Source organism: Thamnophis sirtalis, unplaced genomic scaffold, assembly GCF_051295495.1.
Source record: "Thamnophis sirtalis isolate CommonGarterSnake01/CBP01778 unplaced genomic scaffold, rThaSir2_p1.2 scaffold_5, whole genome shotgun sequence".
Lineage (NCBI taxonomy): Eukaryota > Metazoa > Chordata > Lepidosauria > Squamata > Natricidae > Thamnophis > Thamnophis sirtalis.
Window position 1 is genome coordinate 105,704,704 of NW_028261385.1, and position 27,941 is coordinate 105,732,644.

The 27,941-nt window shown below is 37.3% G+C and overlaps 1 protein-coding gene across 4 annotated transcripts; it reads right to left on the reverse strand.

Annotated features, from left to right (window-relative positions):
- Window positions 1-358: 358 nt before the first annotated feature.
- CASP2 (caspase 2) lies at window positions 359-27,925 on the reverse strand. 4 transcript variants are annotated; one of them, XM_014063696.2, is made up of 12 exons: window positions 27,555-27,697; window positions 26,323-26,393; window positions 25,684-25,834; window positions 20,785-20,952; window positions 19,010-19,091; window positions 16,414-16,511; window positions 13,815-13,991; window positions 13,203-13,331; window positions 12,746-12,836; window positions 2,933-3,082; window positions 2,712-2,821; window positions 359-1,964 (listed from the first exon to the last, which is right to left on the reverse strand). In XM_014063696.2, exons 3-12 carry the CDS (start codon window positions 25,831-25,833, stop codon window positions 1,830-1,832), a joined length of 1,290 nt encoding a protein of 429 aa, XP_013919171.2. In that variant the 5' UTR covers window position 25,834; window positions 26,323-26,393; window positions 27,555-27,697; the 3' UTR covers window positions 359-1,829. The 4 variants fall into 4 exon arrangements, with proteins under 4 accessions (XP_013919171.2, XP_013919167.2, XP_087572533.1 ...); XM_014063692.2 differs by having other exon boundaries at window positions 26,323-26,575; XM_087716407.1 differs by lacking the exons at window positions 26,323-26,393; window positions 27,555-27,697 and adding an exon at window positions 27,704-27,925.
- Window positions 27,926-27,941: the final 16 nt, after the last annotated feature.

A 27,941-nucleotide genomic window follows, 5' to 3' on the forward strand; every position in this document is an offset into this window, starting at 1 on the left:
AGTTGAAAGACAAAAAAAGATACTGCAATGGACCTTAAGCTCTTTCTTATTCATAGCTTTCCAGTCAGAGCTGTCCAGCCCAAAAGCTCCATGCTTCTCTCCTGCTTTAAGGTAAGAATGTGGCTAGGAGAATACTTTCTGATTTAATTTCAATGATGCCTATCAGGAATACCTCCAAATATATTAAATGTGGAGAACTTAAAATTCTCAATGCTGATTTTTTTTTAAACTGCAGCATTAACCTCCTCTTATCCTATCGTTGTTTAACAGTAGCTTCAAGAATATGGTGTTACAGGTTTTCAGGAAAAGTCTAGATGTAATTCTCACAAGTGAAAGAGGAAAAAAAGAGGCACAGAAGTAGGAAAATGAGATTACTTTTTATTTTGGGATATATCAAAGCAATTTATATACAATATATAGGCAGTGATTTAAAAAACTTGTCACTTTGGTTGCAGAAACACTTTTTTTAAAAATACAAAAATACGTTTTTCTTAAAAAGAGCACAAAATATTCCAAATATATTTTCAAAGGTTTCAATTTAAATAGAGAAAAATAACTATTTCTCAAACACTGCAGCAAGTCCAGGGGCTACCAATTTAATTCTGGAGCTACTGAGTGCCTGAATTGTTATGTCATTAAAGGGTAAATTCACACATACCAAGAAAACTGTCTTGGGCCTTGTTGTCCTTTACTTCCAAAGACCACTGGGAAGTCAAAGACATGATAGGTCCCACCCAAGGGACAGTAGTAGAACTAGATTCTGAAAAATGATGGCTTTGAAGTCTTCCTCTACTTTCTATCCTGTGCCTGTCTAGGCATCCTTACAAGCAGAAGAGCAAAATATTTCCTGTTCTACATTAAAAGAACAGGCAATCAGAACAGGATAAAGGTAGGTTAATCCATGGCAGCATACAGTACTTATGTTGTCTAGTAAAGTCTTCAGTATAACTTCAAATCAGGATTAGATAAACAGATAGTATCATGCAGAATGGAAATATTATGAACACTCGGAATCATAAGCTAAAGCTATTACAACTTAGAAACACATAGTTTTATGTAACCAGAAGTATCTTAGAGAATGAAAAAAACACTATGATTATTTCCAAGACCTGCTCTCAATTTTCTACAAGAATGATCAAATTTCACTGTAAGAAATATTGTAACCAGCAATATTAATTTTTTGTAACAAAAATTAGTGATTTAGTGACTGCTTGAATTCTATATGCATAAAGCAACTTTAGTACTGGCCTGCCATTCTAAATTGGCCTTCATAGTCTGCAAAGCTTCCATTTTTAGAGTTAAGGTTCCCTTTCAAGGCTACTACTGTGGGCAACCAAACATCAATTCAAATTAAAAAAGAATTCAACGTGTAACTTTTAAAAAAATGTTTATATCTTTTCCTTTATAAAAATAATTACATGAATTTTCAAACTCACATTTTCTACAAACACTCACATAAAATCATTAAAGTGCTCCCCATCAGTCTGTTTTTAGTACATGGGGAGAAAAACCCCAATACGATGGCCAAATCTTACTCTAAAGAGTAATTTTAGCAAAGTCTGCAAACAGCGTAAAAAATTTGATAGGGCCAGGCATTATTTATTTACAGGTTATAGCTTAGGACATCTCAGGTTAAAAAACAAAAAACAAGAAAGCAAATAGCCATAACTCATCAGTCAAGTTTTCACTGTCATAGAAAGTTTTAACTCATCTTACAGCCATGAAGGAAGGTACTGTAGATCATAAACATATACAGACAAGTATAGAAGTATTTCATGAATACTGAAGAGGAACAGGGAAAGGATTTCATTGTCAAAAGAACAATATAATTAATTCTCAGCATCTATCCCTGGAAATAGGTAAAGGTCTTGGCAGAGAGTGCTACAGTACTCTGACATCTCCTTACAACGATGAAAGTCTGTGCCAGGGGCATGGCCTTCACGGAGTTTGATCAGTCTGTTCACCTGCAAGACAGAAAGTAACAAAAGATTTATCTAAAAACGTAGATAGCTACAAAAAAAAATGTACTTTGTTTCGCACCCATTACATTGTGTCTCAGAAGTTCTGCTGGACCATTTTGGATGAGCTGCAGTTTGGCAAACCTGGGCCAAAGAAGAGCTTGATTATTTTAGGCTTTGGCTGAGATAAAATCCAGTGAGGAACACAATAAGTATCGTGCACCTTCTCCTCTGCAGAGCCTGTGCTTACCTCTCCAGCACCTTTTTTGCTATGTCTCTTATCTTGCTCTTGAAGTCAAGGACATCAGCAACAATTATGGCTAGATTGGGGAAGGGAGCCACTCAAGCAACATACTCATCCTATCTTCCCAGGACTTTCCTTTCCATACCTTCCTTAGTTACCATGGCTGACATTTTTGACTCTAAGAGCAGTATAAGAGGAAAGGAAAGGAAAGCTCTGCAAAGGTAAGAGGGCAGAAAGGCAGACTAGTTGGATATGCTATTTTTAAAGCTAGGGACACTGGTAGTAGTAGTGATTATCCAACCACCATTTCCCACTCCGTACTCTCTTCTCAGCTCCTTCCTTCCCTACCTGCCATCCCCCTCCTCATGCTGCTATCTGAAACTCAAGTGCTTTGATTCAAGCATGGACCATTAGAAAAGTTGTTTTTTTTCTGCATATACTTAGTACAAACAACTACCTTAAATTTAGACAGAACATAAAAAGAAATGAAGCATAGTATCCCTGCCCACCTTGACCAGCATGTCAGCTACATGTGTGTTTCTGGCATCCTCAGCAAACACAGACGTGAGAGCTTCTATATACCATGATCCACGTTTGGTATTTCTCATAGCAGCTGTACCTATAAAAAAAAAAAAAAAGCCAATTAAAGGAAAAAGAAATAGTAATACCTTAGCTGCATAACAAGAGAAATAATGTGACAATATGACAGCACTTGTATTATCCAAAATACCTTTCAGGCAGGCATATCCACAGATCATATCAGAGCAGGTGGGGAGGCGTAACTTGGGATTTTCCTTCTTGTTGGCATCACTCTCTTCACAACCAGGAGAACAGGCCCGGTCATTCCCATCTATCTGATCCACTCCTCGATCTGTCTCATCTAACAAGAGAAAAAAAGATCAGATGATCAACCCCACGCAGCTCTATTCTATATCTTTGTTAAATGACAGGCATACTCATTGCACCACAGACTTTCATATATGTATTCACCGGTAGAGAGAGCCGAGGTGGCGCAGTGGTTAAATGCAGCACTGCAGGCTACTGCTAGATCAGCAGTTCAGCGGTTCAAATCTCACCGGCTCAGGGTTGACTCAGCCTTCCATCCTTCCGAGGTGGGTAAAATGAGGACCCAGATTGTTGGGGGCAATATGCTGACTCTCTGTAAACCGCTTAGAGAGGGCTGAAAGCCCTATGAAGCGGTATATAAGTCTACTGCTATTGCTATTGCTATTGGTAGTCCTGTGTCACAATGGTTAGAATGCAGTATTGCAGGCAAACTCTGCCCACAGCCTGGAGTTTGATCCTGACGGGGTTCAAGGTTCCATCCTTCCAAGGTCAGTAAACTGAGGACCCAGATTTTGGGGGGCAATATGACATTGTAAACCGCCCAGAGAATGCTGTAAAGCATTATGGAGCAGTGTATAAGTCTAAATGCTATTGCTGTGTGTGATATAAACCACCTTTTCTTAAAATAGTCCTCTTATTAACATTATACAGGGCGGGGCATAACCTTTTCCTAGGGGGTCACAGCAACACTTGTAATAACAACACAAATAATTCATACACCATTCGAAAGCCCATCAAAAACTGAGTTTATTGACACGATTTAATAGTCAGTATGACCACCATTAGCCCTTCGAACAGCATTCAAACGAGGTGGATAAGAACACAACAAATCTTCAAACAGTTCCGTTCGATTTTCCAGATTTTCCAGAGGGCGGGGCATAACCTTTTCCTAGGGGGTCACAGCAAGATCGACAGCAGTTTACAACTTCCGCGACACCTCATTTTAAAGCCCATAAAAAACTGAATTGAATGAGCTATTAAATGTTAAATTTGTTTCGGTTGAAACTTTGAGAATGAATTTGGAAACTGTGTTGAAAAATCTGGAAAATCGAACGGAACTGTTTGAAGATTTGTTGTGTTCTTATCCACATCGTTTGAATGCTGTTCGAAGGGCTAATGGTGGTCATACTGACTATTAAATCGTGTCAATAAACTCAGTTTTTGATGGGCTTTCGAATGGTGTATGAATTATTTGTGTTGTTATTACAAGTGTTGCTGTGACCCCCTAGGAAAAGGTTATGCCCCGCCCTGTACAGCATTCACAAGCACATAAATATGAGGTAGATAAGATTAAAAGTATATGCAACACCCATGTCAAAAGTAAGGAAGAGACATGACTGGTAAATTGCAGACCTTTAGTTTATTTAGGATATTTTCTGTCAGAAGCTTTTAGTGGAAGTTAAGAGATTGGCTAGAAGAAGGAAGCCACCTACTGGAGAGACAGGCTGGCTTTAGGGAGAGGTCAATCCATGACTGATCAGTGCTTGCAACATCTAATCAAGAGATACACACTAGAGTTTGCTGCATGCATTTTCTCATGACTTAAGTCCACACTTGACTCTATGACTTGTGTCTGGGAAAAACCAAGCCTCTCCAGTTAATTAATACTTGTTGTTTCTTAGTCATTCTCTTCACAATAGCAGATCCCTGAAAGTCAGATGCAACCCTTATGGCCATTTATCAAGTGCTGTTCTAACGCACAAGGGTATTAAACATACTTGCCCCATTCCTCCTGCATAGTTCTTTTCTGCTCTACCCAGATGATGTAAGAATCGTTTCTAGAACCCCAATGGGACTTAGCTGTGTCTTGGTAACCCTAGCTCAATATAAGTGAAAATAAACTATTAAAACCCTCAAACCAAACCTTTTGTAAGGAAACAGGTCTCACATTTTAAATATCTGGGCCAGAGGTGGGTTCCTACCAGTTCGCACCAGTTCGGTAGAACCGGTTCGTCAAATCTACCGAGCCGGTTAGAAGAGGTTCCACCAGAAAGCAGGCCACACCTACAGAAGAGGTTCCAAAAATTTTGGAAACCCACCACTGACACAGAGCGAGAGAGAGACAGACAGACAGACAGACAGACTCACACAGAGGGAGAAAGAGAAAGACAGAAAGAAAAAAAAGAAAAAAGAAAGAAAAAGTGAGAGAGAGATGAAAGGAAAAAAGGAAAAAGGGACAGAGAGACAAAAGGAAGGAAGGAGAGAGGAGAGAGAGAGAGAGAGAGAGAGAGAAAGACAGACAGACAGACAGACAGACAGAAATAAAACACATGGCCGGTAAGCCACTCCCACCAGGTCACATGGCTGGCAAGCCACTCCCACAAAGGAGGCCACACCCACAGAGTAGGTTCGAAAAATTTTTGAAACCCACCACTGATCTGGGCGTAATCTTCCAAATTCAGGCATCCAAAACTCATGGAAGCTATTTTGCCCCAAACAAGCAAAGATTTTGTTGCTACTGTGAATTTTTTTTATTTTTAAGCAAAGGAAGTTATTATAGCTCCAACTAGCTAAAGTTGGTACAATTTATAGAGATCAATAGAAGAGAATATTCGTAACTCATTTGGAACTATGAGGTCCTTGATGCTGTCTGAGCTTGATGGATTTCTTGCAGACATTTCATTACCAAACTAGGTAACATCATCAGTGCAAGGAGACAGTGGGATTTGCTCTTATTTTATATACTAGTGGATTGCCCTGTCAGTGAGAACGATCCTGGTGGTTCCCCGATTAGGCTGTTGTTTACACTTAGCTTGTTTGTCGGTGCTGGTACCCCAGTCAGTACACCAATCAAGGAACTACCAATGCAGACAAATAAGTTAACAGTAAACACAAAGCCTGATCAAGGAACTACCAAGATCCCTCTCACCAACACTGACAAGGCAAGCCACTGGTATATAAAATGAAAGCAAACTCCACTCTCTTATAGCATTGATAATGTTATCTAGTTTGGTAATGAAACATCTGCCACAAAACAGCCAAGTTCAGAGAGCACCAAGGATCTCACATTTGTAGTGATCAATTAAGTTTATCTTCCAACCTGCACTTGTGGACCTTGTCCAGTTTAATGCTGGGAGATGAATCTTAATCTAAAGCAATTTTACTGAAGAAACCAACATTAATCACTATTCTCTACCACTTACCCTTCCTAGGCCAGTGATCCCCAACCTTTACAGCTTGGTGGCCCAGCAGGGCAAGGAGAACTGGCCCACGCAAGCAGCGGGCTGGCACACCTGCACATGCATCAGCCTGCCACTCATGCAAGTCAATGTGCACATGCCCTGTTCAGTGGCTTGCACAGCCCAGTTCCGAAGAGGCCACGGCCTGGTAGTGGGTCACCTCTGCCTTAGGCTATGAGCAAGTCAAAACCACTAATAGTCAGTATACAATGGATATTGAGTACCAATCTAATTTAAATGCAAAACTTTTTTTAAAAAAATCATGGAAGTCTAAAGGGCAAAGTAAAACCCAGTACTTATCTAGACGTTTTTTCCCATAGAAGGGCTTTTATTTTGGCTCAGTACAATACTTTCCCTTCAACTGAACTCGACGGAAGATATCTTTCCCAGAACAACTGTGCCCTTGCGATGACAGACAAGTTAAAACTATGAAGCATAACCTTCTCTACTGCTCATTCAACAGTGTTGGCAGTTTTGATATTCTTTATTTTCTAAATTGCCAAGCCATACAGATCAGTTTTATATTTCTTGATTACTTTCTGAATATCCCCTCCATAACCTATGAAGTTACATTCTGCACCAGAAGTAAGAAAGATTTGGCAAGAATTGATTAATAGTATTGCTACACTGCATTTTTATTCCAACTTTTATATTTAGTTTTGCAGTCTCTAATGTTGTAAACCTTTTCAGTATCATCTTACTATACAAACTACAATTATCTTAATTGAGCATTATTTTCAGCTGTAAAAGCATGAAATCTAACTGACTGTAATTCAGTCATTTTATAGTTATGCTATTATTTCTCAAACTTCTAGCTATTGTTTGTTCAGCTTATATACATCAGTTATCTTAAAACTATAAGCTATTAATTTTGCTACTAGTTCTGTATTTTTTTTTAAACTTTCACTTTATGCTAGACTTAAACATTATATTATATTGTGACAACCAGCCATCATAGATCAGATTGTAATAACGGGGAATTCTGAAGGCACCATAGATTCCTAATACACATGAATTGCATATAGAGCTACAGACTACCTTAAAATTACCAACTGCTGCCAGCCTCCCTCCATACTTATTGTATCCAATTTCCAACAGTTAAAGAAAGGTCACCAGTGTTTCTAATACACTCTTTGTGGTTGCTATTTCCAAGACTTTTAGGAATTTTCAGCTGTGGGAAATGCTCTCTATACTTTTTTTTTTTAACAAAAAAGAAAATATGAAGGGAACATTTTCCGATCAATATGGTGCTGGATAAAGAATGTACACATGCATGAAATCCTACATGCAGGCGTTTTACAAACAAGCCAAGTCTACAACTGGAATTAAAAATAAAAGTTTTCAACATTGCTCAGATTTATTATTGCACCATGCAAACTGAGAATTCAGTTTTGAGTATGTATGCAGAAATGCTTAAAAACAATCCAGAGCGCTTCAATCACCTGATTTTCATGAGTATACATAACCAGATATTTATATGCATCATCATAAATGCCATTATCTCCCTTAATACTCATCTAACAACTTGTCAGTTTAAGTATTTACTTTAAATATTGCTTTAATAGTTTTAAATAATTATTAATTTATGGTACCCTTTAAAGACACCGTGACCCGACAAATGCGCGCACGACAAAAGCGCGCCAACAAAATTGCGGCGCTAAAACCGCGACATCATCAACGCGCCAACAACAGCGCGCTGACAGAAGCACGATTTAAGTTAAGGTAAGGGTTAGCGTCAGGGTCAGGTTTAGAGCACGCTTCTGTCAGCGCGCTGTTGTCGGCGCACTTCAGCGCTCATTTGTCGGCGGTTTAGGACTCGCGGTTTTGTCACCGCGGTTTCGTTGGGCGTGCATTTTGTGGGTCGCCCTTTTGTCAGTGAACCTAAAGACACCATAAGCATTCCTGAAAAATGAAAAGTTAGCCTTCTGAGGGCTCTAAAAATAGAGATAGGATTTAAAAAAACCTTCTTTTTCTATTTATGGAAAATATATCAAAGCAAGAAAAATGAGGTGGGGGAATAGCTGATTTATAACCACAGCTCTCATCAGATGTTTCAAATATTAAGTCTTTCTCATATTCTCTGCTCCACAAAAGTGGTTTTTTTAACTAGGTAACCTTATTTTCAAGAGCTTCAGTTGGAGAAAGCAGCTTATACTCTGTATATCTTTATATTTCCTTTCTTTTAATTATTCTTTCAGCAAATCCAAATTCAGCTAGTTTTGCTCCAAAAATCTTTTCTTTTCTATTCAGTCCAGATAAGTGTTAGTTTTACTAAATGTGTAAGCTCCCCACACACCACCAAAAATGGTTATTAGACTATTAGCATATTTTCAAAGCTATTTTTATCATTATTTACTTCCATTTTATTTTGGGTTTTTCTCTTGCTCATTGTTCTTGTTGCATGCCAGGTATTAATAAGGCTATACATACAGCTGGATTCACAGTGCCAAGTGTTTTGAAATTGCTTTATGCACACTATTATTAAATTGCATACTTACCCTACTGCGATTTATATTTAATACAATCAGTTTCAAACCAGTTCATAATAATGGTGAAATCATAAGATGCCCCTAGAGAAAGCAAGGAGCTGTTGCTGACCTTTGTTATTCCTAACTAAATTAACCTTCCTTCTTTTCCCTTCCCCTTTAAAATGAAATAAATCCAAGCATTCAATATTGACTGGCAGCAAGACTGTAGAATAGACATAACCACTCCATTCCAGCTGCAAGATTACTAAACAGCAGGAGCCAGTCCACACCTACTGGGAAGGAAACAGCAGCTAGTGGACAGATGAACGCCTCACAGTGGGAACTGCAATATTGAAGCAACAGCAGTGTGCTATGGAAGATTGGATCAAAGTAAGGCAAACAAGCCTCCATACGTTTAGACAATGTAACAATATGGTAATCAAAATAAGCATCAAATGTCAGGTTTGCATAATGACATAAAGTCATTTAGTCAGCTTTTAAGTCAAACATTTAATTTCTTGGAGATGGAATTCCTGAGTGAAACTAGAATGTACAAGCTAGGTTGTAAAAAAATTCTTGATTTTTTTCTCCTTTAGTGCAAATAAACTGTTATCCATGCATTAAACTCTTTAGTAATAAATAAAGATGTATGGAGATAAGTAAAAAACTCCAATTATGAAAGCTGGTGCTAGCTTACTAAACATTTGTGTCTCTGATCAATCCTCTGAAGATAAATTAGAAGAAAGATACCAGTATCCAACACGTTTGGGGTACACTTATAATCCCTAGGAAAAGACACACCCCATGTCAAGCAAAAGAAAGCATTTTTCTTCTTCCAAGCAGCTCTCCATTCGTTGGTATTTTTCCTTTCCTAGTTCTAACAGTTTCGCAAATCCAGTATTTCCACAATGAGTGTCAGAGAGAAAGGAACATAGATCCCAAATTTGTTTCTTCTAAGACCTTCCATTTCAACCTTAACCCTAACAGAAGAAATTGAGGCTATGTTCACAAATCATGCTATAGCATAAAGTTGCTTGGCAGATTCTAGCTTAGCACAAAATGTTCATCTAATTATTGTGGCTTCTGAGTCATGGTATACACCATGCATGTCTAGTTTCCTGACTTTCATTACAAGTTTAAGCCATTAAGTGGTTTAGGGTTTGGCTTGGGCTATCTTTCTGTACATTACTTCCAACTATGGTAAGTTAAAAGATTAACCCTGATTTTATTTACTCATGTCCTAGCCAAATTTCTTGATCCAATTTATTATTCACTGAAAAATGTAGCACAGGTGGATGTAAAAGGGATAACAAACTAAAATAGTTAACTTTAAATTGGACAGTGCAAATTAATAAATTAAATTAAAATTGGGTCAAAGAAACAAATATAAGTTCTACTTGCTTTACTACACTCGAAAATTATCTTCAGAATAAGCCACAGAGGCATTTTTGAACAACATATTTTATAAGCCTCCACTTCTTCAATTTTTATAATTATACCAAGTAAGTAATTTTGAAATGTTTAAAGTCACCTAGTCAGAGTGCTTGATTTCCCAATATAAGGATATGATGAGGTCCTTTTTCTCCTTCTACCTTTGGTCATTTCCTAAATACTTCTAGAGAGATTTTTAAAAAAAATCCTCATAACATACTAATATGAATCCTGCCATCAATGCATTTAGATCTGTATTTGAAAGCAAGATAGTGCACAAATAACTGCAGGATTCTCTTTAATAGCATATTTTATTCATAAACTATAGTGTGCTGTTTGGAATTATCAGAAGACACAACTGTTTCATATGGCTTTTAATTCACAGCTTATTGCTATTAACAGACACCACAGAGAATTTGATATTCACTGTCATTTTATGTACTGGCTTTATTATTTTTAATAGAAATACTGCAACCTCTAGGAGTTGTGCGGTAATGCAGTGGTCCAAAATATTGTAAAATAATACAATAATAAATAATACCATTTATTCAACCACACTAGTGCATAGCCCAGGGGATTTGCATCCAGTTCATGGTTGTTCTATGCAAGGCACATACTGGATTCCTGCTTTCCCTGATGAGATATCCCTGGTTTTAGTGGTAAATTCCCCTCAGTTATGATCCGTAGCACTTGAATTTCAACACAAAATGGAATATAATAATTATGTTACAAATTAATTCAAATGTTTATGCAACAGATATATATTATGAAACTGTGTGTGCCTTAAATAAACTTGCTTAAGTTTAACAGGTTAATTTTATCAAGAAGTGTTATTGTAATACCAAAGTTTTCTTTACACATATCTCAAAAGCATATATTACCTTAAACAAGGTGTCTGCAGCCCTGGCACAGTAATAGAACACTAGCTCTATTCTGGTTTTGCACATCAGAGAGTAGCATCGGTATTCTCCTAAGATCTGAAACTTGGCTAAAAAAAATAAATTTAAATTTAAGGACCATTTAAGTGCCCTATTAAAAATGTCCAATCAGTTTTTCAACCTTTATTCCCTATAAAACCTTTTTCAAGTCTAAAATGTATTCCCTATAAAAGGCAAACATTTAAGGTAAGCCTCTGGGGAACTACATAAACAGATTTTCTAGGCGCTGGTTTCTAATTTACTTCACAAAGTTCATCTGTACTGCAGGCATGCTGTCTGAAGTTTCATCAGAGGGAAATAATCTTTAATGCAATAAGTAGTAATGGAAGGTATAATGTTGCTGTAGATATAAAGGGGAAAAAAATAAAGCTTTAGATATGTACTTACATAAGACGGAGTCAATGCTCTCTGCTGCTTGGCTTCATGGAGAAATTGAATAAGGCTGCCTAGGTGAAATTAACTTCATCTCGGCAGCCTTGTTCAATTTCTCCATGAAGCCAAGTATACTACTGACACTACTAACAATTTCTAAATGTGAATCACAGAGAATTTAGACTTCTATATTTATTAAAACTTTCCTCCTTTTCAAGATAACTAGCCACAATTAGTGATAGTAGTCCTAATTTTAAAATACACATCAGATCCTTTCACCAGAATCATCCTGCCAATACAGGCTTTCCAGGAAAAAGTGATGGTTCCCTACTTTTGTGAGATGAGGGTGTTGAAGTCCAAAAAATCTATTCCACAGCAATGACCCTATTTTACAGAACAACCTCTTTCCAGAAATTAGGTGCACCAGCTTTAATCTTTCCCTAAATTGGATAAATTGACATATTTTATGAGACAGCATTTAGGGAATAATTTGGAATTATAATGCCTGTTGGCTTATTGGTCTATATTATTCATGTTGATTTTATTTTTCACTCTGGATATTTTTACTTAAAATCCTAGGAATCCTTTAAGATTATGGTGATATGTTTGTGTTTAGCAACTGAAATATTTCCTACAAATTCTAATCAGATAAAAATATCTGCTGAATCATCCCCAGTCCTTACATCAGTTATAATCATTTGAGTATGATATAATCTGGCTAAGATCAGTCTTACATTCTATATTCTTTTTTTCTTACATTCCTATAACTTGTTTTACATTCAGATTAGAAGAGACATGTTTTAGGATGCCTCTGGATCTTAACAGTCTTTTAAATTCAGCTGCTCCCCCTTGCATCTGAATCAAACAAAAATGCAAAATAGCAAACTTTTTCAAACTATTCATAATGTTTTGCACAAGGTGAACTCAGACTACTATTCATTCAATCTATCAAAGTTCAGCACAAGTAGGAAAAACAAGAATGCTGGCCAAAGAGAGAAAGAATGAAAGTTCCAGCACACAATCTCAACTGGAGTGCGGTTAGTAGGGCTAAGTGCCCCCCATATACATGCAAGAAGTGGAGATTACAAATCTCCTTCTTCTTTTTCCATGTTACTGCAAGGTCTGCAAGTTGCTGACCAAAGCCATGCACAGCGAGAACCACTTACAGAGAGAGGTAGTGGCAACAGCAAGGCAGGGAGGTGAAATGGGTTCCGCTTATACCTGAGAGAAGTAAAGAGGAGAGGTGACCACAAGCGTGCAAACGGGAATGTTTGTCGTGAATCACAGGTCACCCTCCCCAATCACTTACCTCCCCGACATGCCTGGATGAAGAACATTTTAGGCTTATTCTGAAGATTAGGACAATTGGCATTGTCAAAAAGACTGAAAATTTCCTGCAGCTGGAAAAGAAACAAGACAAGGTAACTGAGTGTTTTAAAAGGGAATTGTTAAACTGATTATATTATCATTTTATATATTTTATTTTATTACTTTAATATTTTACTGTATAGTGATTCAAAGAATATAAAGGCTCCATATTTTTTTAATTATTACAATGCAAGCATAATATCTACTCTACCCAGTTTTTTCCCCTCCATTTCTTTCTCCTTCACCAAAATATCTTCCATTCTACTTTAAGGCAGAATATCATAACATGTTACAGCTTTTTAAGGCTTGATTGTTTCCATGATAGCCAGTCTGATCCTCAGATTCCCTGCATGATCACATTCCAAAACAAAGAAGGAATCTGCATATAATTGAGTTACCTGAAGTAGCTTCCCATCCACTCCGTAGACTCCACCCTCTATGCCATGCGAAAGAAGTGATACTATGCAGGAGTCTACGTTTTGGTGAACTGGATGCTTGGAAAAAATTTCCAACTGTTCTTTCATTTGCTGAGGACAAAAAATTATCCCTAATCAGAAATCTCTTAAACCATACAGGAAAACAAAGTTGGAAATTAGAGGAAATAATCACCCAAAAACATGATAACTAGGAGATAAAGGATCCAGGAATGAACAAAATTGAAAACGTATGAGCATAGTTTCTAAAAGTGCTCATGATGTTATATCATTTTCAATCGAAAGTCCCAAAAAAATTTCAATTTTTTAAATTTAAATCTGAAAATCTATGTCAATGATTCAAATATATATTTATATGGAAATAAAGAAATAAAATTGTTATAATGAAACAATTAAGAAATGGAAGTTAAAAACAATATTATAGATAATTAAAATTTTATAATATAAAAGAATTCTAAGAGGATATGTTCATTTTAATATAATCTAGATGCTATCTTAAAAACAGCCAATTCTGGAAAATAAATTTCGTGAAACCTATGCAAACATTTGTCACAATTGTCACATTTTTCAACTTACCTGTGCAGTCTGATCATGTTTTACAACCACCTGGTATCCAAGATGCTTGAAGAGTGTATCTAGAACAGCATTGTCCACTTTTCCTCCAGAACGCAACTCTAGATCAGTCTCTTTGCTGAAATGCACATTGCTAAGGATAAGAGCCAGGCCTCGTGGGTATGATTTCAACTTGTATGCCTATTAAACAAAGATAACATATATATATACCGTATTTTCACGACCAAAAGCCGCACCGGATTAAAAGCCGCAGTATCAATTAACGTTAATTTTTTTAACTTTTTCCACATATAAAGCGCACCGGGTTATAAGCCGCACATTTCCCGACGCTTCTGGACATCGCGAGGAGCGGCACGAGGGTTCTTGGCGCTCCGGGGGGCGCCGAGGGCGGCTGGGGGGGGGGGGCGCGGCTTGGTTTCTTCTCCCTGGACGTCGCAGCGGCGGCCCCGGGCTCACCGATCTCTGTGTTTTTCGCATCGGGGCATGCTCTTGCAGCGCGCCCCGATGCGAAAGGCACTGGGATCGGTGAGTTTGGGGCTGCTGCTGCAGCGTCCAGGGAGGAGAAACCAAGCCGCGCGCTTCTCCCAGCTGCTTTCGGTGCTTCCTGGAGCGCCGGGAGCCACAGATGTCCAGAAGCGGCTTTTGGGGCTGGTGGGGATTGGATTTCCGGCTCGGTGGCCCCTGTCGCTTCTGGACATTGTGGGGAGCCGAGGAGAGTGTGGAGGGGAGCGCGCGACGGTTCTTGGCGCTCCGGGAGGCGGGAGAGGCGCGCGGTTTGATTTCTCCTCCCTGGACGTCGCCCGATCTCTGTGTTTTTCGCATCGGGGCGTGCTGCAAGAGCATGCCCCGATGCGAAAAACACGGGGATCGGCGCGCCCGGGGCCGCCGCCGCGACGCCCAGGGAGGAGAAACCAAACCGCGCGCCTCTCCCGCCTCTCGGAGCGCCAAGAACCGCCGCGCGCTCCCCCCCACACTCTCCTCGGCTCCCCACAACGTCCAGAAGCGACAGGGGCCACCGAGCCGGAAATCCAATCCCCACCAGCCCCAAAAGCCGCCTCTGGACATCTATTGCAGTCGCGAGGAGCAAAGCAGCTGGGAGATCTTTTTCCACATATAAAGCGCACCGGGTTATAAACCGCACTGCCGATTTTGGATCAAAATTTAGGATTTTTAGTGCGGCTTATGGTCGTGAAAATACGGTATATATATTTAAAGTCACAACCCCTGGTATGCCCCAATTATGGGAGGAAGCTAACTGCTTCCATTCTCTGTCCATCGGCTCGTCACAAGAGACCATCCAGACAGAAAGCCCAATATTTTACTGTTTCCTTTGCTACATTTGTGTAGCATTTATCAGCACAAATACTACACACACACACACACACACACACACACACACACACACACACACACAGAGTAATATAGCACAGGTTCGAATCCCAGTAAGGGTATGGCTAGCTGATGAGAGCTAAATAGCTTGAAATAGATCTATACTAGTCTCCCTTTATTTATTTATCAGCACAAATACAACTATATATATATAGTGTCACAACCCCTGGGAGGAAGCTAACAGCTCCCATTATCTGTCAATCGGCTCGTCACAAGAGTCCATCACGACAGAAACCCAAATGAGACCTAGCTGATGAGAGCTAAATAGCTTGAAATAGATCTATACTAGTCTCCCTTTATTTATCAGCACAAATATAACTCTATCTATCTATCTATCTATCTATCTATCTATCTATCTATCTATCTATCTATCTATATTCATTTAGTTTCTTGGTATATTCAATGAAAGTAAAATCACAAGTTGATTTGAAAATATACAACTCTCTCTACCAGGGGTCAAAGACAAATCAAAATATAAAATTAAAACACTTAGTATTAGTTCATATTTCCAGACTGTACAAAACTATTTTTTTTAAATGAATACCTGTAATTTTCAATACATGGAAATAAATAAATAATCAATGTTTTATTAACCTTAAGGAGAAATATGAGTTTGGATATGATTGTGTACTCATTTAGGTCTGGAGTAAGATTTGTTAAATAGGATCAGTATAACGTTGTTTATTTTTATATTTGATCTTAGTTAAAGCAATTGCTGATAATTTACTTTTGCAAAATTATGTTGAAGGAAAATGTAGAATCCCCAATGCTTTTATTCAAAAGCTCATTAACTATGAACAGCCTTCTAAGTCTTCTAGTGATTATTTTTTTAGCTTGCAGAACTTTTGAGCTGTTTGGGAACAATGGCAGTCTGTGGGACAGAGTTTGAGAAACATTCTTCTTGATTCATCAGATACAGAATTAACAGAGTTGGAAGGGACCTTGCAGTTCTTCTAGTCCAACCTCTGGCTCGAGCAGAAGATCCAATCAACCCAGACTGATTAACCCTACCTCCCCTCCATTTTTATTCTGAATTTTCAGTTACTTAAATTTTTATAATCATATATGAAAAAAAGAAAATGCTACATTTTGTGTGAGGGCAGTTTTTCACATAGCCCTCTATTTAACTGTTTTCCTGCAAAGAAAAAACTCCAGACCTATTTATGAAAAACAGCAAAAGGAATTATCAATGTCCACTTTCCAATTTACTTACCGAGCGTGCATGCGTGCGATAAAATTCTAGAGTGCATGGTTTCACCAGAGAATAGTGAGGGCCATCTCCATCATCTAATGAATGCTCCATTGGCACTGCTGCAAACCAAATACCAATATGTAAAGGGCTCCACAGCAAAGCAAGCCATGGTGTAGCAACATTAGATTTACGGTAAGGTGAGGATATTTAAGAAAAAAAAACTATACAGTATATGCATTTCTTAATCTAAGCATTTTACCTCTATCAAATGTATTAAAAAGTATTCTACAGGTAGTCCTCAACTTTCAACCACTTGTTTGAACTGTTCAAAGTTAAAGTAGCATTGAAAAAAGTTTTCACACTTATAAGTGTTGCCGCACCCCCATAGTCATGTCAAAAAATTCAGAAACTTGGCAACTGGCATATATTTATGACTGTTGCATCATCTTGGGGTCATGTAATCACCGGTTGTAACCTTCCCTGCCAGCTTCCGACAAGCAGTCAATGGGGGAAGCCAGATTCATTAAAATGACCAAGTGATTCACTTAATAACTGGAAAAACTATAAAATGGGGCAACTCACTTAACAACTGACTTGCTTAGCAACATAAATTTGGCCCTCAATTGTGGTCTTAAATCAAGGATTACTTGTACTGTAATGCAATGTTTCTTTTCCTTATTGAAATACTGCAATCCAAGTGCTTCAAATTTAACCCATCTCTCAGAGTTCCATCAAAAATTATCTCTCAACTGAACTTTTCCTTTAAATAACAATAGCCCTCTAAACTAGTTGAGCTATTTTGAGTATCAAGAGTAAGGTTACCATGAAGTACAAATTAAAAACGTGAAACTTCAACAAAATTTGTGCAGAGTATGTAATATTTTAAAATACTATATGTTATAATATCAGGAAGGGAGAGGTTTTCTCGCTGGGAGTCATTAGTAAAGTTATTGCACCACCTTAGGACAAACTGGTATTTCACCGTCATGCTTGCTCCTCAAGGACAAGACGCAAGCAAATTAGACAGAAGTCTCTGGCAACAAGGATCAGGATTTGGGGGAAAAGGAGATCTGTTGTTGGGTTCAGCATGAGGACCCAGTGCTTTCTTCCTTGATTTATGATGGCCTACAGCATTAAATAACTCTAACTCATGTATTCTGAACACATGTATAACACTTGACATTCTTTAAATAGCTTCATTTTGTTCCATTTTCTGCAGTATATAAATCTATGTTTATATCACAAGTTAACAACGAAAAATGAGCCAATTAACTTTTGTGAATATGTCTAGGCTACAGTCATAGCCATGGGATATGAATAGTAGACTCATCCAATGAATAATCTATATAATTATTAGCTAGTAAAACAGTTTGCAATTTAAAATCTCAGTGGGATACAGCTAAATCCCGAGCATTAAATTTGGATTGTTTTTCATTGTTCTTTCATTATTCCTTCAAAAGCTATAATTTTATACAGGGATATTGATTTCTGTATATCCTTCAGTCAGGACTGTAGTCTGGGAGTTCCAAAAACAACTCAACCAGGACCTGTATTAAAGAAAAGGCGTGGACAAGAATGTGAAAACAAGATGTCAACCTCCGAAGTATTTTCTCTTTTTTAAAAAATTGTATTGTATTAAAAAAATAAACCATATTTGAAAGAAACATGCTGGAAATCAAATTTTAAAAATTATTCAGATGAAACTAATACCACAAGAAGAAAGTACAAGAATGTCTTTCCTATTTTAGAAATTGCAGACCAACTTTTTATTCAAATGTCAAAAATTGTATTAGATGATATTTCAGGGACTAAGTCTGAATAATACTTTACCAGATCCCAATGCCTCTTAGATTTTACAAGCTACCCCAATATCTCTGAGCACACTCTTACACAGAACTGTAGCACAGATTAGGAAACCATGTATGTGATTTCAAAAATGCTTGAAAGGTCATACCTGTCTTATAAAGTTAAGAGAAAATAATTGATGTAACCAATTAGTAAAAGTAAGAGTATTAAAAAAAAACCTAGCATTCATTGATGTATAAGTTTTTATTTATCTATCTGCTAGTGCTATTACATGTATCTGCTAGTGCTATAATTTTATACAGGGATATTGATTTCCCCATATTATAGTATGGGGAATACAGTATAAAGCAAAAATTATGTAAGATACTCCCACATCTCATCACTAAGACAGAAAAAACCTAAGCACACAAGTCACAGCTGTCCAGATCTGTTCAAGGAAATAGACTAAGACACAGAACTATTTTTCATGGCCTGGAATCAAAATAATAAAACCTAACTGGATTATCTCTAGGTCCTATTGTCACTGGGCTTTTAGAAACATACTTCATGCTCAGTGTTGATATTAAAAATACTGAGACTAAATTTTTTCAGACTTGTTCCTATTAAAAGATTTAGAGATTTTTTCCTAATATACTAATTTAAAAAATGTTTGACATTTCTAAATTTACAGGCCCAAACTAGTAAATAGATATATTACAAAAATAGCATTTTTTTTCTTTACATATTTGTTCTTATGTCAGATTTGGTACATTCTGCAAGTCTATGAAATAATGACATGCTGTAACAAAGGCAAATTGTATTATAAATTTACCATTATTCTGATATAGTCTTTTCTGGGATACACAGGATTCAGGCACTGGAAACGGAAAACTTTCATCATAGCAATTAGGTCGCTGAAAAAGACCAGAAAGTACTATGAAAATATCACAAAATGTCACTGTGGTTGTCAAATAAATCCTCAGATGAGAGATGGGGACAAAAGATGAAAAAATTCCCACTATTTATGTTAGTGCAATTATGTGTGCATATACACATGGATATAAATTATTCCCTAAAGCCAGCTAGTTCGCAAAATATAGTCATACAATGAGCAATAATCAGAAACTATTGACAGTTCTGCCCACAGTACTTACCATGCAATAGATTCCTACTGAATCAAATTTGAATCAATGTTTTCCTATTGAATCAAATTTGACTGCTATGCTTAATCACATTCCCTCAACCAGATGCATGCACAAATGTATTTATGTATTACCTCCTATAATTCTGTAATGACTCAGATCAGGTTTACCTTTGTATAAAAATATATGCTGTTTAATCTGGATCTTTGTATAAAAATATATACTGTTTAATCTTTTTAAATGTTATTTTTGTATTGTTCTTTGTTTTTCAAAAGTTTAAACAAACTATCCAGAGTCAGTGGGAATCAGACAGCACATCAATGTAATAAATATGTATTTATTTTTTAAAAAATGATTGTTATTATTATATCTGTTCAAAACCTGAAGTCACAGCTGCCAATTCTTTAGCTGTTGTTGGCCTTCATACACACTGAAATAAATCTCCATTTCTGCAGAACAGGTATATTCTATTTATTTATTAAATTTATATGCCACTCATCTCACTGTTGAAGCAACTCTATCAATGTCCTTATGGAAATGTAATGCATAGCGAATGGTCAGTTTTCTTGTTTTTCAATCCAAACTGTCCAGTTCAGTTTGTGTCCAATTATTAGCTCTTCATAACAATGTAAACAGTAAAGTTGCTGTTCTTTAGCTGGTATTGTTATTATTAAATTATAAATTAATATTATTAATTAGTAGTAACTAGTAGTAACTATTACTACTAATGATGCCTTCTGTCCTGTCCTAGCAGAATGAAAAGTGGGAAGTTCATGTTCATTCTCTTCAAAAATCTCAAATCGAACTCTCTAAATTCTAAACAATTCACTCCGGATTTGGAAAAATACATCACAAGCATTTTACTGAACTTGCTGGTACCTTCCATGTAATTTTAGTTCTGTTCATTGTCAAATCTGTCCTGATAAGGCTGAATAGCTATAATATAGATTTATTGCCGAAGAATTCAAAAGTATCCCTACTTTGTTGTTATTTTAACTATCTAAAGTAAAGAATAAAATGATATTTCTTAAATCTACTAATTATAAATTCATATTAAACCAATATACAAATTGGAATGGCTGAAATAATGGTTCTCTCACTTTTAATCTTAAATCACCATGAGTTTCAAAACAATTCCTGGTAAATACTTCTCAAAATATAAGAAAAATAGCTTCACAGCAAGAAGTGTGTGCATACCACTGTACAGTCCTAATGAAATATATCAGTTCTAAAATTTGTTTGCCTGAAGATGCAATTAGATCCAACCTCCCAATGCTTGTAAAACTATTTATAATGAAAACTAAGCCAAACATCTTCTCTATGAAACATTAACTTTCTAAGTTTAGGAAGCTGAATACACAGGATCAAGGGGGATTGAAAATATCCTACTAGTATTGCATGAAAAAGCAAATGGAATCACTAACACTAAATGTACTCCTTAATTTTATATTTTCCCTTACCTTACCTTTACAGCCTCAATCCTATGGCAGGGGATAGTGCTCAAGAGCATTTCTTCCAAGTGCTGTTGTTTAGTTTCTCGTAAAGCTTCACAAAAGGCTGAAAAGGCTTTGGGGCCCCTCTTCGGAAGCAAATTCAAGAATTCTATGTTTTGGCTAAAATTTCCAGACTTCGCCTGCATGCGAAAATACATACAATTCAAAGAATATTAAACAGCAGCAATAACAACAAAAAGCTATCCAGACCTAGAGGATATTATCACCACCTTTGTCATCAAAACATTGCTTGCAATAATGAAACTTTGCCAGTTAACTTATTAGGGATGGCCATGGTCAGCCACACATTTAAACTGGATTTTTATCCACCTATCAAATCTTTCCCAAAAACCCAGGATAGGCTGATGTTGTTGTTTGATGGTGTTAAATGTATTAATGTTATAATTAGATTCACAGTGTAAGACTTAACAATACAAGTCATAACAGCCTAAGGATGATTAATATAGTGTCTAAGATTAAAGACAGTTCCAAAGCAGGGTAGTTTATTATTATGGTTGGCCGCACAGTCCAACCATAATGTTTAGACTGGAGTTGGCATTTTTATCCACTTATCAAGTCCCTCCAAAGGATCTGAACTCGGCAGATTTTGTTTGATGGTGATTATTATTATTGCTATTGTTATTATTATGATGTGGTTAATCTTTGGTGAGATTCACAGCCTTTGAGGCTGGTTGGTAGCTCAACAGATCGAGTCCTAACCAAGGACCTAGGAACTGTTAAGGTAACGTCGGAGGATATAAGCTGTTCCAAGTAGGGTAGTTTTTTGTAGAATCAGAATGTTCAAGTATGATAAATTTAAATTTTCTAAATAGCGAGGTAGCCCTTTAGGTATTGCTCCAAGGGCTCCAATTACAATCGGGGCAACACACAATTTCTTTTTCCACAGTCGCTCAACTTAAATTTGCAAGTCCCAGTACTTTGTGATTTTTTTCTTGCTGTTTATCTTCAATTCGTGCATCTCCAGATATTGCAATGTCAATGAACCATACTTTTTTCTTTTCAACTATTGTTATGTCAGGTGTGTTGTGGGCCAAGTGCCTATCAGTCTGGATTCTGAAGTCCCACAAGATCTTGACTTTCTCATTCTCTAAAACCTTCTGAACCTGATATTCTCAGTGATTTTTGCTGTACTCAAATCCAAACTTTTGGCACAATTTCCAGTGAATGATCTTAGCAACGCGGTCATGGCGTTGTAGGTAGTCAGTTTGTGAAATTTTGCTGCACCCAATGATCAAGTGATCGACTGTATCGTCTTTTTCATTACACAGGAGACATTTGCTGTTGATGGTAACATGTTGAATTTTTGCCTTCATGCAGTTTGTGGCTAAGGCTTGTTCTTGAGCTGCCAAAATAAAGCCTCCTCCTTATTATTGTTGTTGTTGTTATTGTTGATGTTGTTGTTAGTAGTTGGTAGATTTTGTTTGATGATTATCATTATCATTATTGATTTAATCTTCAACAATCATCACACCATCAGCCAGATTTAAGACTGGATTTGGCATTTTGTCTATCTATCGAGTCCTTACCAAGGATAGGTAGATCTAGGTGTTACAGACATCATCGCAGGAGGGAAGCTGTTCCTAGTAAAATTACCTTTTGCAATTGACTGATGGCCAATTTGTCAATGCTAGTGGTGTTAAAGTGGTGCTCCAGTTGTTTTGGGATTGTACCCAAAGCACCTATTACTATCAGTACTACCCTTGCTTGCTTTTCTCACAGTCATTCTATTTCTATTTGTAGGGCTTGGTATTTTGTTATCTTCTCCAGTTCTTTCTCTTCTATTCTGCTGTCTCCATATCCACTATGCAGACTTTTTTTGTCTTTCTTATTGACAATTGTTAAGTCTGGGTTGTTGTATGTTTGAATTCTAAAATTATAGAACAATTTAATTTCTTCATTTTCTTTGACTTTCTCTATTTTATGGTCCCACCATTTCTTGCTTGCAGGCAAATGATATTTGTTGCAGATCTTTCAATACACCATTGTTGCTACTTTGTCATGCTGTTGTTTGTAGTCAGTCTGGGCAATCTTCTTGCAGGTGGTTCATTGTTCTTCAGCTTCATTGCATAGGCAGCACTTACTGTCTGTTGGTGTTGTCTCAATTTGAGATTTTTATGTATTTGTCCTTAAGGCTTGGTCTTGTGCAGCCAGAATTAGTCCCTCGGTGTCCTTCAACTTTCCTGCTCTTAGCCATTTCCAAGTCCTGTTATTATCTGCTTTCCCTGATTTTTTTTTAAATGTACTGGCCATTTAGTGCTTTGTCTTCTCATGCCTCCATTCCGTTTGTCATTTGGTCTTTCTTGTTGGCCAGTTTGGTCTCTCCAATAGTCAGTACGTGTAGTAATTTCAGTGCATCTTCTTCATTGCCTTTAGATATTCTTCCAAAGACCTTTTTTCGTCTGATGTACTTGCAACAATCCATGCCCACTTATTTGCCTTGTTAGTTAGAGTCCGTCAATATCACTGCAAGAATGAAGGCATGATTCATTGTCATTGTTTTCTGGTCTTTCTATCCATTGCTTTTAGTTCTGCTTGAGTCCAGTCCACTATTCTAGCGGTGTATCTAATGACTGGAATTGCCCCAGGTTTTGATTGCCTTGATGGTATTTCCTCCATTGAATTTGAACTTTAAGATCTTCACTCTCTTGTTGTATTCACCTCTAATCTTTTTCTTGACTTTAGTGTGCTTGATGTTGTCAGTTTGAAGGATACCCAGGTATTTGTGGTACTCATCTTCACCCACTCTTAATTTTATTTTTCTGGGAAATCTTGATTCCTTCAGTTTTCACTATTTTTCCTTGTTTGATAGTGAGTATGGCACATTTGTCCAAACCAAACTCCATTGCAACATTTTGGCTATATATATGGACAGTGTTGAGCAGTAATTCTATTTCAGATGGTGTTTTTCCATACAGCTACAGAACCTCCATGTAAAGGAGGAGGGATAGTCTGGTATATGTTTTTGATTTATTGTTGTTGTTGTTATCATTACCCATCCCACCTAGTTAGGTAGGGAAGATTGCAGACCCCTGGAGAATTTCGACTGGCAGAGTCTAGGAAGGGTCTTCTCTGCCGTCCCACCAGCCCTGTGGAATAATCTCCCCACTCTCCTGGTCTTCTGAAAAGGAGTTAAAACATGGCTCTGCACATCTTGCTTGGGAGCTCTCAGAAGGGCCCACAGCTGTGGGTCTGGTTGGAGCCCTGAGAACTCTCCCGTCACATTTTTAATCCATTTTTAACCGGTTCAATCATCCTTGCTTCCTTTTAAATTCTAATTATATTTCATTTTTAATTCTTATACGCTGTTTTTATAGATGAATACTACCCGCCTATTAGGGCAGTGATAAGCTGAGCACAGATCAAACCAAGATCAGACGCAGGCAACAGTCAGTCAGTCAAGGTGGTGTTTATGCAACCAATGGATCTATAGCCATCTGTCAAAATGCAGATATGACCAGGATGCTGCATCTGATCATGCAAGATGGCATTTGTCAATCCGAAAAGCAGACACTGTGCGTGTGGGAATAATACTAGAAAGATGATGTGCTGTTTTTATATTTTAGCATTTTATTGTATACCAACCAGATTCCTTCTCAAAGAGAGGGGGGGATCAAAACTGTGAAAAATAAATCACTAAATCTAATATTCCAATTAATTATATTTTGTCAACTCAATGCTCATAGTTTTCATTAATCTTTTTCCTATACTATTACCTTTAGTCTCACAAAAGGTACCTTAATTTTTTTGTTCTCCTGTTCAATCATGTCCTATTCACCAAGACTACCTGGACAAGTTTTCTCAGCAAGGTTTTTCAAAGGTGGTTTGCCACTATCACCTTCCTAAGGCTGAGAGAATGACCAGTCCAAGGTCATCCAGCCAGTTTTGTGCTTAAGGTGGTGCTAGAACTCAGTCTCCTGATTTCTAGCCTTAAGCCTTAACCACTATACCAAATTGGCTATCAAATATTATATACCCAGAAAAACTCACAGATGAGAAATATAAATATTAAATATTTATTCTGTTTCACTGAATATACAATGCTTAAGATAGTGACAATAAAAAGCTTACATAATAATTTTAATGTTTGTCATGCAATTATGCACACTGACACATAAAGAAGTTCAGATTAGATCTCATAAATATTAACATTCTATATAACATAGTTTTTGTTGTTTTAATAAATAGGAATAGAAATAAATCTGGTTGTTATTGATGAGTTTGTCTCCCAGCTTGATAGCTAGAAAATTATATTGCTTCCAAACATTTACATTCCTACAATATATTGGTCAAATTTTCATCAACACACAGCAAGACAATTGCAATTTAGGAAAAATATGGAATATTCATATTTCAAAACCATTCCAATAATTTAAGTTACTATGTTTAATGATGCAAACGATTTTAAAAATTAACTTTTGAGAACTATTGAGAAAAGAGGTTAATAGCTATATTTTGATTACTTATATAAGCACTGCATGATAAAACTTATTTCCTCTTCTACTTCTTACTCTGCAATGTGGCTTGTAAGACAGAAAATTTACCAAGCAACCTTCTCTTTCTATTAGTTTCAGTGCTGATGGACTAAAAGTAAAAAAAGAGAAAAATATGTTCCACTTATAAAGCATTTCCATTTATATTTAGAAGCAATTCTCACCACAGATGATCAATCAAGACACTATAAACTTTCATTCATCTATAAGGGTTTAGTTATATCGCTATATGCTACCCGAAACTGCTGGTATTAATTCATGAAGAATGCAATGTTAACATTTGAAAGCATAAACAATGTTAGAGCAAAAGTCACTTGGGGTAATTAAAATTAAGCCCAGTTATGATAAAACCAAACACACCTGTATCATCTCCATCATTGTTTCTGTGATAATATCTTTTGCTATAAGATGTTCCATTAGTTCCTTCAATACTAGTTGACTTGCTAGTGATACGCGGTTCTTTCTGAGCATTTCTTGGTGACATTTCTGCATGCCACATGCACCCAGCATCCTACAAACAAAACAAATCTAAATGGAAATATCTGCTCTTCCCATTTTGCATAATGTTTAAAAATTACAGCAAGCACATAAGAGGCAAGCGTTTGAATATTTAATTTAGTTAATCATTTTTGTCTAGAATATAATTCCAAACCTACTAATGGCTATTAATAGGAATACTTCCAATTTAAGTTTTAAATATTTAAATTTATCTTTAAGCATTGGAATACAGATATTATAGGATCTGGCAAAATTACTCAGACATGCAGTCAAGTCAGATCAAGGTCCAAGTAAGTATTTCTTGGACATGTATGAAACCATTCTGCAGCACAGTAATATGCTCAAGTAAAAGTCTATGAACTATAAATATACACGTTTTCTATTAGTTCTTAATAGGATAATTCTTTTATCTCATCTTAATCACTGAGCTGCTCCAATCAACCAACAGCTACCACAGAAGTGCAAAAACATTTCACAGCAAACTCTGTGGTATGTCATTACCTAATAATGTTGGACGAATAAGTCTACTCAAAAATAGAATGGTGGCTTGAAATGTTGATCATAGCTTCTTCCTTTCCAAAAAATAATTTTACATTTGGTGATTTAAGTCAGCATCAAATCTACGTAGCTTATGGTTGTTTTTAATGGGACATTCATTCAGATAACAGTAAAAAGCACACCAAAGAACAGCTAACAACTTCAGGCAAGAAGATCAAGTTTCCTTCACAGCTTTTCCTTTCCAAATGGTTGATTCCTATTGAAAAGTATATTTAAAAACTGTATGTTCTGCTATATTTGTTTATATACTACCCGAGTCAACAAACATAACTCTCAGCAGATACATCATTCTATGTGGACTTAACAATTATACAGGAATTTTTATAAATATCTTACACATAAGCAAGGTACACTTGTTAATATTTAAAAGCTATACTCTCATTTTCAAAATAAACTCCAGCAAGGTAATGAGAGCTATGTCCCAGTAAATATTTATGAATGATGCATTAATGGCTTTATGTAATCCAGACACTGATCTTGCTGAATTGATTTTCATTTTGCACAGGAACCATGAAAAGCTCCAGTAATATAATAACTGACATCCGTGACAGTGCCACCACAGATAATAACAGTTATTCCATAATCAGATAAACAGAAAAGAGCTTTAATTCTGTGCAAGGGTCTTTGCAGAGACAGAGAAAAATTCCAATGCTATTCAATTCCAACAAACTTTTGCAACTATCAAATTCCTAAAGCTGACTTTTTTTAAAAAAAATCAGAACACCCCTTCATGCAAATCCTGCCTCCCACCTCTCCTAAGCATGAGTTATTTTTTTTTAGTCCTGAGGTGAGTCACCCTTTCTTCTCGCTCTATCTGCACTTAAGAGGGAGAGGAGATGGAACGGCTGCAAAAAGTTAAAATCCTGAACACGAAGTTTCAGAAACTCAACGTGCTCCTCCCATCCAGGCTCCTGCATGCTGAGTCGAAAACAAAGGCGGGAAAGACAAAAGGCGAGGGGGGGCGGGGCAGGCGGGGGGCTGAGGAAAGTAGGCAAGACTCTCAGGACGAAACGTCAAAGGCCCATAGGGGCAACTCGGCCCCCAGGAACAGCCCCTCCCTCCCCAAGGCACCGCGCCGCAACTGCAGAGCGGGCGGTCCTTCTGCAGCTCCTCCATCCCTTGCCATCCCCGCAGGCGGGAGGCTTCTTCGCCAAGTTCTCTCGATCGAATTCTACCTGGTCCACACCCGTCCCTTTGGCGCCGGACCCTGATTAAGAAGCGCGCCGCAGGAGCCACCGCCAAGCAACGCACGGCACGTTCCGGTCCTCCTTTTGGTGGCGCCAGCCCTGCTAGGCCCCAGGCGGAAAAGCGGTTTCCCGCTCACCTACTGTCCTTTGTGCGCTTGCGCGAGTGGCGGTCCGCGCGCGCGCGCGCAGTCCTGTCTTTCCCAGGACAAAGGGAAAAGATTTCCCCAGGTTCATGGGTTGTTGTTGTTGTTGTTGTTTGCAGAGTTCAGGATTTTCACCTGCTCTAGACTCAGTTTTCGCTGATTTATCCAATCTTCGGACTTCCTTGCGACTGCGTCCCTTATGAAAAAGATTTCCTTATGGCTTTCTTGCTGT